The sequence below is a fragment of the Homalodisca vitripennis genome, chromosome 4 (genome assembly GCF_021130785.1).
Source record: "Homalodisca vitripennis isolate AUS2020 chromosome 4, UT_GWSS_2.1, whole genome shotgun sequence".
NCBI classification, from domain to species: Eukaryota; Metazoa; Arthropoda; class Insecta; order Hemiptera; family Cicadellidae; genus Homalodisca; species Homalodisca vitripennis.
Genome location: NC_060210.1, coordinates 174039733 through 174051567, shown reverse-complemented (window position 1 = coordinate 174051567; position 11835 = coordinate 174039733). Strand labels below are relative to the sequence as shown.

The 11835-nt window shown below is 34.4% G+C and overlaps 1 protein-coding gene across 1 annotated transcript in view; it reads right to left on the bottom strand.

Annotated features, from left to right (window-relative positions):
* Positions 1-1505: 1505 nt before the first annotated feature.
* Positions 1506-11835, bottom strand: part of LOC124360678 — a 31027-nt gene continuing 20697 nt past the window's right edge. Inside the window, exon 4 of the mRNA XM_046814500.1 lies at positions 1506-7115. Within this exon, the coding sequence (XP_046670456.1) occupies positions 2322-7115 (4794 nt within the window). The 3' untranslated portion in view covers positions 1506-2321. The remainder of the gene's footprint in view (positions 7116-11835) is intronic.

Genomic DNA, 11835 nt, shown 5'->3' with positions numbered 1-11835 from the left:
GGCAGACCACCCGTACAGTACGTATAGCGGCCAAACCAAACGAGGTAGATTATTCATAACAACTTAAACCCCCATATTTCCATCCCAAAGAATTCGGAGAAATTATTTTGAAATCTCTAAAACTCCCCAAACGGGTAGTTTTTGGGGGGGGCAGGGGTGGTTTTTGGAAAAGTTTCAAATGTAAAGGTATGTTGTTATACCTCATTTTAAAGGTATTTCTTCACTGATTATTTTTATGCAAAAAGTTTGAACCTATCTTGCCGCTTATGTACAGGGTACACCAAAACGTTAAAAAATCAGGGGTTTGTGGGTAAATTTATTGCAACTACCTGCACAAATGTAGAGAGACGATATTTTTATTCAAAACTAATGATGAGACGGCTTATCGAAAATTATCAAATGCCACCCTACCCCAAAATTTACACATTTTTTAAATACATAGAATTTTGAAATACATCGTCAAATAGCAACCTAGGTTGTGTTGTACATAATTAGAAAGGTCTTTAAAAAATAAACATTTTGTACATTTAAATTTTTGTCTCTTTCTCCAATGGTTTCAAAATTTTTGTACTACAGTTGAATACTGTTTACTCTACTTATCCTCTATAGAAGACATTATAATTGTTAGGGTGTGTACAACAAAACTAAAGAGTTTATATCTTTCATGATTCAAAATTAACAGTCTCTCGTAATTTATTAGATCATTCTTGCTTTCAGCTTTACTGGGTGTTTTGGAATCACTTTTTGAAATTTAGCTTATATGTATACATGAACAACATACAAATTTTAAGCATACAACACATTTCATTGTATAGTGATATTTATATTTTGTGTTTTTGGTTAAGAAAATGTAACTCTAGCCACATAGCTCATGTACTTTACAAAAATATACCCAAGAACATACTGGAGGCTGGGGTGAAAGCGTAGTCGAGTACTGTCTGGGTGGTGCTGCTGCGGTGGTACTGACTGATTCGCAATACTAATTATTGATTGAGTAGCTAGCTAATAGAAATTATTTGAAAATGGTGTCCATATGATTCTTAAAAGTATTGGGTTTGCTTAACTTGTGTGATTGGATTGTCATCATTGGACAGTTAACCTTATATGTGGTTGAGCGTGTCTATAGTTAGTAGATGTATATTCTCTTTATATAATAATTTATTGATACAATCTTAAATAAATGTGTTGCACTTTTTTTATAAAAGCCATACAATGAAGCATTCTGTTTTAAGGTAAGACTGATATGTGGACTCTTCCACTCACCAAGACCTGTAGTCTGTATAGGGAATGTTTCATGTGAAATTTATTGAATATGCATTTTATGTGAGGGAGTAAATAAATACAATTTGTAATTAGTAAAGTAGTTAGGGAATTTAAAAAATGCATATGAGTGTGCAGCAACACAAATGTTTTATTGGATCAAATGTTTATTTTCTTTATTGGAAGTGATTTTGTTTCATAAATATTTTTATGTTGAATTAGGAAAATAAATAAAAACGCACAACAACATTTACATACTTATATAATTACAATTTATATTACACTAAAATTTTAGCAAATTTCATATACACATCATACACACACGTAACAGACTTAGTTAAATAGGCAATGGCAAGTAACAGTACAAAAAATATTACTAATCTAAAACAAAATCTTAAAAAATACATCCATAATTTACTTCTTTCAGTAACGGTTCTGTTATTTGTTAGAAAATATTTAAGAGATTTAATTTCTTAATTTAGTTTCGTATTGTGTGAATGATACTTAAACATTGAACACAAATTACGATGATTAAAAATAAAATGAAATAACTTTAATAATAAACGTTTTTAATTCACTTGGTTGAATGTGAAACTAACGTAAAAATCGTAGAAAATACAACAGTCTTACTGAATTTGTAAACATCTTACAGAAAACATTATAACTAATGTATAAAAGTAATAAATCTATATAATACAGCTTATTATATTATTGCACTAATATCATGTGAGGTACGACAATCTCTCGTATCCTTAACATACGATAATATCTCTTGTCAAGATCAGGAGCTTGGTAACCGATGTGAAAGTATGTATAAATATCAACAGTTTGATTATTTACAACAGGAATTACATTCATGATCAGTAGAGCTTCTAAATTGAAGATCCAGTAATCATAAAAATATATCCAGGAAGGATCCTAGCACTGATTGACTAGTCCAACCGAGGGAACAGTTGAATTACGTACAAGACTTTATTGGGGAAATTGATCCTAGGATTGAACGTCATGAACACACTGCCTTTGGATCGAGACTCGGTAGATTTATCACAGTGTGAGTATTTTTATCCCCATCTTGCAGCAAGATTGTACAAGGATTTGAGTAACTCCACAGCCCTAGCATCTGGGTCAGCACCAAATGTTACAGAGGGGTTTGACGGAAATAGATTTGGTGATCTCAGATATTGAGGTTCAGGTTTTTGTTCAGGACTCGAACTTGTTAAAGCATCCGATTGTGTACCACTGAAGGTTTTTGAACCTCTTTCCCTTGTATTTTGGGTTGTTGTAAAGGAAGTAGGTGATAAAGTCGAAAAATTTCTTCCTCTATTCCTCGTTCGTCCTGATTTCTTGTTTGACTGATTATCTGATTGATATTCTGTGGTATGTTCTAAAGAGGATGTGTGGTCGTCCATTTTCTCGGATGTTTTAAGCAGTGCTTGTATTAATTGTGCGCGAGATTCCTCATATGATTTTCTTTCTCTACCGTTCCGATCTGCAACCAGCAGCAAAACTAGGCGTCGAACGGTCATGTTTGATTCTGCTTGATTCATAACGTTCATTAACATATCAGCACTAGTTTTGTTAAGTTTTCCAAATATCTCTTCCGCTTTTTGTTCTAACATGCTTTCCTCAGCAGTTTCCATTGTAACATTGGGTGGTAAAAGTGTCGAAGCAAAGGTGGAGAATGAATATGACTGATAATCTTTTCCATTTCGAGAGGCATTGTTACTATTTATGTTTGGAGGTGTTCCTGAAAGATTGTCAAGTATTTTTGTGGTTTCTAAGTCATTTGCTGTTTCTGCATTCCATTGCCAAGAATCGCGTAGAGACCCACGAGGGTCAGGATAATCCGATTTTTTAGGAGAACTTGGGTGATATGTAGTAGCTCTCACCATATTTCTTGTACTTAAGGATTGTGTAGATGGATACTTTGTAGTAGACTCAACTTCTTCTGAAACGAACCCTAACTGCTCATTGATTGACAGTGGGTTAATACCTTCTTCAGAAATTGCAGGCGATATAGTAGATCTGTAAATATCTCTTATCTCAGGAGTCGAATATCTTATGGTTTTGGTCCTTTCCAAAGTAACTCCATTACCAAGATTAACATTCTGGAATGTTACTTCCTTAAGAGGTCTTCTTCTAAAACTTGATATATCTGAGCGGTCAGCAGATGTTGGAGGGCCAAATCTGATGGACCCTCTATTATTTGCTGGTGTTGTTGATTGCAACTCTGTTATCGCTTCAGTTGACTGTGTTTGTTTCGTGTTTAAAAGTTTGTCGGAGTTAGGTTTATAATCAACATTTTGTTTTGATCCAATCAAGCGAACAATATTGTCTCTTGAAACAAAAGACTGGCTTCCAGAAGCTACAAGTACTTTCTCTTCGCCCGTATTTTTGTCATAAATGTCTTCTTCATCACTTCTAGGATTTTTATTTTTCTTTATATCAAAAGATACATTGTCGTTTTCAAAATCATTTTCATGAGAATGTGTAGGCGTGTTACAATCTTTATCATGGTCTAGTAAAGAATTGATAGCTTCTGCGGGAACTATGCCTAATTGATCAGGGATCGATTCTATTTCAATTTGATTTGATGATAAAGTTGATACATTGTTATTGAAGAATTCTAACCTTCCTGATTCATCAATCGTAGTTCTAAATGTAGATCCCTCAGTTACGTAAGAAGCTACCGTTATCGGTTTTCCTGTTACGGTTTCTGATACATCGGATCCATAAGGCTTGTAATCGAAATTTACAGAATTATTGTGGAACCCTCCATATCTAGGCCTGCTTTTGTCATCTACTCCACCTGCAGTAGGAAAATATGACTCCTCTTCTAAAGCTTCATTCTTGATGTTGGAATTTCGAGAAAGGAGATTTATATCGACTGCTATTGATGTGGGTTTAGTTGTAGTATATGCTTGGTAATCAGTATTTTCGGCATTCTCAGATGGCAGTACAATGTCTTGCGAAAGTTCAGTCATGTTTTCACCTTGTGCTAAGTCGTTTATTTTTTCAATATCCAAAGCATTTATTGAATCTTCAGAGTTTCTTGGAATGTTAAGGTTATTATGGATAAGTCTTGGACCAGTGCCCGATGCATCGGAAAAGTCTAATACTTCATCTTCATTTTCTTCTAAAGCCAAAGTTGTAGTTTGTGTATTTGAGCTTGTTGGTTCAGTTGGCCGTACTTCAGATAAAATTCGACGGAAAGAATCAGGATCCTCAAGATATGCTGATAATGCCCTACTAAATACCTGCGCTAGTTCTCGAAGGTCAGTTGAATCTCTCAATTTAAGTTCGTCTGGAAGGTCGTCTAATGAAGAAAACAGACGGGACGTTTTCTTTGCTGATTGTGTTGGTTGTACTATCCCACGACTTTGTTCACTCTCCAAATCATTCTTTGCATCGTTTTTAAAATCTAACTCTTTATCTGGCAAAACTTCCTTTGCTATATCAAGATCATATGTATCGTCATCGTTAGTACAAGATGTATTATCTGCATGGATATGTTCATCAGTAGTCTCATTGAAAAGCATTGAATAAGAATCTTTCGTAGCCTTTGTCAACACTGAAGATAAATCCTTCAAGGCATCAGAAGACTCTACTTTTGATTGTGTATCATCAATCTCCGATTCATTATCTGGGCTACCAGAGTGAGATCGAAGAAGAATTTCATCGGAAACCTTGCTTTTTTGCTTAACAATAACATTCTTTTGGACGTCATCTGAATTTGACTTATTTACAACGTTATCATTACGGAGTTCTAAATCTCCCTCTGCCTGAGATGACAGTGTATCATCTGAAGTGTACGTTGGTGTAGTGCCTGAATCTGACTCTGATGTAGCATAATATAAAGCAAGAGTGTGCAAAGCGTTAGGGCCAGAAGATTCCGGAATTATTAAATCGGGTCTGCTCTTAGGTTTGCGTTCAGATGGCAGCAGGTTTATTTCAGCCGGATCAATGTTGCTGAAACTGTCAAGTTTATCTAAACGTGACGTTTCATTATTACGAGACACCAGCTGTTGTGTTGATTGCTGATCTTCAAAACTACTCTTTGTTACTTCAGAAGAATATTGACTGTCTGTTGTTACAGAATTTAATGTTGTCAGTGAAGAACCATGAGATGAGAAATCACTACTACTTTGTGATCGTGTAGGTGCCCACTCAGTTTCATATTTATTTTCTGGGAAGTAAGTTTCTGTAGTATCGTATTGGCCATCTTCCGCAGTGTTGACTGATGACAATTGTCTGTCTTCGGGGGATGTTGGAATGTCATAACTTATAGATGAAATTGATGAAAAAGGTTCCTTCGTCGATGAATTATTGGTTTGGAGATTGTCTAGAGGGGAGCTAAAATCTTGTTGAATTGTGCTGATTGGTTGAACGGAACTTGGACTTGTGGTTGTTTCTGGAGTAGTTTGTGTTCGCTCTAGTTCAACGTAAGAGAAAGCTTTGCTTGATCTAAACTTAACAGTAAACACCGGTTTTTGAGTGGTACTAGTAAATCGTCTCTGTTTTTGCCTTCTCTGAGAAACTGCTTCATCAAAAGGAGACGCTGTTGTTGGCGAAGAAAAAGTGTTGACTAAAGACGGGAATAACTGCCGCGTTGTAGTTGAAGTGGAAAATCGATTTCTATTAAAATTTGCATTATTCTTATTATTTTGATTTGTTGATAACGTGTTTACTTGTTTACGTGTATTTAAGACACCGTTGTTTTGAATAGAAACCTGACTCGGTTCAGGAGGTTTAAGATCAGGACTTGGTCTCGCAAAATTACTTTGAAGTGGTGAGGGAGTCTGCAAAGAATTTATCTGTATAAACTCATTCTTGGCAATAGTGGGCGTAGATAATCCAATTTGATTAGTAGCACTATTTGGAGTTGTTCTATATATTGGTTGCTTTGTAGATCTACCATTCTGAGCATTATTGGATGATTTACTATTCCTGAAAAAGTTATTTTGAGATGAACTAGGCCTAATGTTGTTGTTTTGCGAAGAAGTTGGTAGCAACCGTCCTTCTGGTCGAAGATTCCTCGATGGAGCAACCGGCGCTGGTGGCGTATTCGGTTTGAAAGGCAGAGGTGTTGTCGGATTCGAAATATAGCTGTTTACAGTTGATATCGATTGCTGCTGTGAACTGGACTGGAAATTATTTTGTGTTAGAGGTTTTGATGGAGAACTCTGGCTCAATAGGTTTATATTGCTTGGACTAACACTAGTTGAGATAAAACTGTTAACTTGTTGTGAGCTAGGAGTTAAAAATTGACTTTGGAATAACTGATTCCCAAAGCGACCCCCTCTGCTACTCGCAAAAGATGCCGTCTCAGAAAGAACTTGCTGCTCTTTTTCTTCAATGCCGGTGTTGATTCCTCTTATTTCTTCAGAAGATTTGTACTGCAGTTGGTTTAAGTTCTGATCTTGGTTAGTATCAAATTGAGTTCCCGTTTGAGATTTCTGTTGTCTTCTGATAAACGAACCTTGTTTCCTCGCATTCTGTCTATTCTCAAAGTTTTGTCTGGCCGTAGCAAAAGCCGGTGCGTCAATGTGAGTATCGGACCTAAACCTCTGACGACCTTCTTCTCGTCTGGGCGGTGGGGGTGGAGGTGGTGGCGAGCTGGATACGCTGAAGTCTGACTGAGTTCCCTTGTTCATGGCCCGACTGATGGCCTCCGCTCGTTCCTTGTATATCCGCTGATCTGCCGCCAGCTGCTCAGCGCTCTCCTCGTACTGTTCTACCGACTTACCGCAGTCCACGCGGAACCACCAGTCGCATATCAGATGGGACTGTCTGAAAATGGTTCCGTTTGGGCACAGGAAGGAAATCTTGCGTCCACCGTCACAAATGTGGAACACCTGGGAACAATTGCATGAGTTAACGTAAAAACTGTAAAAAAGTGCTCGATTTAGCCATGTGTAACACATAAAAAAACACCAGTTCCTTACTATGTACTAGTTATACTACTAAAACATGCATATCATTCATAGTGTATGAATATCTTGAAGCTATCTTTTAATTTAAGAGTGAAAGTTTTGTTATTGATTATAATAATGAATGTACAGCTTTTTTTAGTTTCGATCTATTTTAAATATACTGTATTGTTATCGTCTGAGAACGTTTTTTTAATGCAGAGTAGTGATACTGTAAATGAAACCAAGCACAGAAACCAATATTATGCTGCAAACACAGAACACAGACCATGCTCAGAATTTACGTTCATGTGGGATATACCTATTGTTTATATTTGTAATTATTGTTTATCTTTACTAGTGCAAAGTAAACATTAACAAATATTACTGACAGCGGAAGACATATCCTGGCATGGAGTCAAATCATTTTTAAATATTCTAAACATTGTGAAGCTCCAGTGGAGATGTTCATTTTTTCTCCTGAATACAGTAGAATACTTATGAACGGCGTGACTATAATTTATATAAATGTTTCACACATATTTTTTAAACTAAGTGTATTGCGTTTGGTGGAATTATAGCAATTTATAATGAGACTATTCTATTTCAAGGATGAATCAATTTTTAAGGGAACACATTTTTATATCACATCTACGAACTTTTTATACAGAATGTAAATATATAAAAATATTATTCCATATAAATAAATTCTATAACGTAATACGTTCATCTAGTGCTACAACACTGATAATCATATTTTAGAATCATAAAAGTGTGAATGTTATATCACTTTTTAATTTAGGATCCAATAATTCTTTAATGAATCATATCTCAATACTTTATTTGTGATAAAAGTTCGATAGACGATGAAGGTAAATTTGAAATAATTCTTACAAAGACTTTTTACTCTATGTTTTGTAATACATTTTAATAACATTTCGTCGCTACCTTTTTAGGATCTCTTCAGACCTACATAACTCCAGATTTCAGGAATAAAGTGTGTGACAGCGTCAGATCTCAAATACTGCACTAAGAAGAAGGTGAACTGGAGGTACACTTAATATTACCAACATTATTATATGTACAATACAAGAGATTAAATCTTGATGTATTATTTTCTCTTTTTTCCAAAGAAAGATGTGCTTTCTCATTACCATGAATATATTCTTATTTGTTGGAAAACGGTGAGAAAACACATCCTGACTAGCAGAATTTTCCTCGTTAACACACAGAGTATGAACTTATACATGCAGAGGTATATATTTAGTAGGTTTTTCTGGTGCACCTCATGCGTTGGGATTCTACTGCTAGAAAACCCAAAGTCTAAAACATCCAGAGAAAATTCCCGAGAACTTGTGTGTAAAGTGTAAAGAGAGAGTAAAGAGAGTGTAAGAGGTTAGTTGTTTTTTTCTATCGCAGTGTGCATTGTGTTATGCATAATGTACAAAATAGATTGCGGGAAAGAAATAAAACAAAAGCATCACTTATTGGTGATATTAATGTATCTCGCAATTCGAAAGTGTTTACATAATTGGAACAAATCCTTGAAGCAGCTGCAACCCGCAACTTCCACGGAATTATTCACCGCTAAACCGAGATGGCATAGACAAATTATATTAAAATTACATTGTAAGAACTCTTAAAACAGTTATTCTAAACTCAGAGCATTCTAAACTCTGCAAACTTGTAAGTCGCCTGTGGCGACACCTTTACATCAGAGACCATTCCATTTGTGAGTCGGTATACTTAACTGTCAGGTATTTTGAGTAAGAGTCTGTGATTTAATGAGTATAGTTTACATACTGAGTAAACAGACGATGGTTTTACTGTATCATATACTGTATCATATACTGTATCATACTGTATCATATACTGTATCATACTGTATCATATACTGTATCATACTGTATCATATACTGTATCATACTGTATCATATACTGTATCATACTGTATCATATACGCCATTGTATCTACAAGCACATACTTAAAGAAAGACCATTTTCACTACACTTTTACAGTTTCTTTTTTAGTAACATCAAATAATAGAATTTTAATTACAACATTTGTAAAACAGTAATGTTATTTTTATTTTATTTGGCTGTAAGTATTTGCAATGTATTTTTTTATTATTTCATCTTTTTGAACACTCACATACACAGAAACGTTTGAAAGAATTGTTAAAATAAGTACCAATCGTAGGTAATTTGGATTTGGATTAGTGCATCAAAATCTAAAATCTAAATTTTAAACGTTATGTTTAATACCTTTATAAAAAAGGCTGTAGTTTATTACACTGCTGAATAAGCTAATAAATAGTAAACTAGTTTATTTTGAAAATTATGTTACATACCAAGTTAGATATAATATACTGGAAATTGAGTATTGTAAGAGTTTAAATTATATTATGGCCGAAAATATCCAAACTTTCTCTATCATTCGAGGTTTTTACGTGAAATCGGTCGTCCGTCTTAAAACACGCCAACAATGTAACCGAGGTGAACTGTTCATTCAAGGCGTCCACTTCATTGTGCACTTCTTTGAGGTAACCAGCCTTCCCACTGTGAGGTTAGGTGACAACTACTGACAATGAGCTCAGACAATCATTGACGCTTCCGTCATGTCAGGACAGACTGGCTCAATTGTGTATGGATGTGTCGGTGCGGTGGCACGTAACACACACAGGTGACACAACTCGTATAATACAAATATAGGCATGCTACTAGTACAACTAACACGTGGGTTCCATCAACTTTGTTCAAACCTGGCCTGTTCATATTCCCAAGGCGATACATTAGCGCTAAGATATTACCCAGTAGAGTAGGGAATGCTGAATCCCTACTCTACACCAGCACGATCAAACATTTATTAATCTAATTGGTTTATCTAGATTAACAACAGCTCGAAACTGTGAAGACTTTTCACCGTTACTTCAGTAGGAGGCTTTTCGTTGTCACATGGAGCCTAACAAAACAATGTAGGAAGAATAACGTTCGAGGCTTGAATCATAAAGTAAGCTTCGTATAATTGATCAATCTATTATTTTACGAAATAAATCACAATTAATATTATTGTTAAATACAAGATTGTGTGAGAGTATAATACAGATGAGAATACTTAATGCTATAACTTAGGAAACAATGGGATGTTCTAAAGTTCTGTTGGTTATGAAGATGTAAGGGAACCGTAATCGATATTAAACAGAATGACCCTGGTTTGGATATTAGAGCAATTAAGAGAATTTTATGTATTACTAGCTGGTTCCCGCGGCTTCGCACGCTTTTCGTGAGCTTGGCCTGTGCATGAGCATTTCTGGTTCAAGTGAATTATATTTCCTACGCCGATTTAGAGTTTACCTTGTTGCCACGATCAAGAAAATCTGTAAAAAGTGTATCTTTATAGCCATTGTACACGTGTATGTACTTTATTCTAAAGTGGTATAACACTCAACCTTTAAGTTCATCCAGAAATTTATTTTAAAGACAAATGTACATAATAACTTAGCGCCTTCAAACAGTGTTAGGCTATTATACGTTACTGTCTCGTAATTGCAGTTTATAATGTGCAGGAGCTTTGAAAACTTTTATCTTTAGCAGCGCTGCCTGGTGGCTAGTTACATCAATGGGCATAGGTTATAAACCTTCTCCGTTTACCATATACATATTAATTTTCATAATGATCGGTCATCTAGTTTAAGGACAAACACACAAACATTCATTTATATATATATATATATATATATATATATATAAATCCTTTAATATTTCGACTTTTATGTCGTTTTCAAAAAGGTACAAAAAGTGTATATAATGTAAGAATTAAAAGTAAACATATGAATTTTTATAATCAGCTGAAATATTCTATTCTGATTTATACTGTAATTTATAAACTCCTTGGTATATTATACTAAAAATGGCTTTATATTAAAATTAAAATTTAGATTAATAACATAAAAGGCGTTCTAACAGCATAAAATTAAATTAAATATTAACAATTTTGTAGTTTTGTAGTTGTACATTCATAAAAAATTAATAAAATTTTAATAAAATTAATAAATTTAAATATAGACAATACATTGTTTTAGATTTGCTAGATTAATTTAGACTATTTTAACAGATCATTTCTTATTTAATCCAAAAGGTAATTTTGACTTAGTGACTAATTGATATGCTTGTTCTAAATTTTCTAATTGAATTTTTGAAGAATCTTCTGGTACTTTACAAATCCCTTTTAATGTGTAACAATTATTAAATATTTCGTTATGAGCCAATGCATGTTGCGAAACCAATTTGTCGTCTTGTCTGTTGGATGAAGACCGATGGTTATTCATCCTAATATGTAAGGGATTTGTCGTTAATCCAAAATAGTCCTTGGGACAAAATTTACCATATAGACAGTAGATAAGCAACTGATAGATTACATTTTTCGATTTACAGTTAATGTTATTTGAAATTTGGTATGTTTTATTAGTTGTGCTACTTGTAAAAGTTTTAGAAGGATTTAGAATTTTGCATGTAGCACAACGCTTGTCTTCGCAAGAATGGCAACCTAAAAACTTTTGATCAGCATCTGAATTTGGAATTTGGTTAGGCAATAATTTAGGTCTTACCAGAAGGTTCTTCAGATTAGGGGCTTTACTAAAAATAATTCTCGGGGGTTTTGAAAACA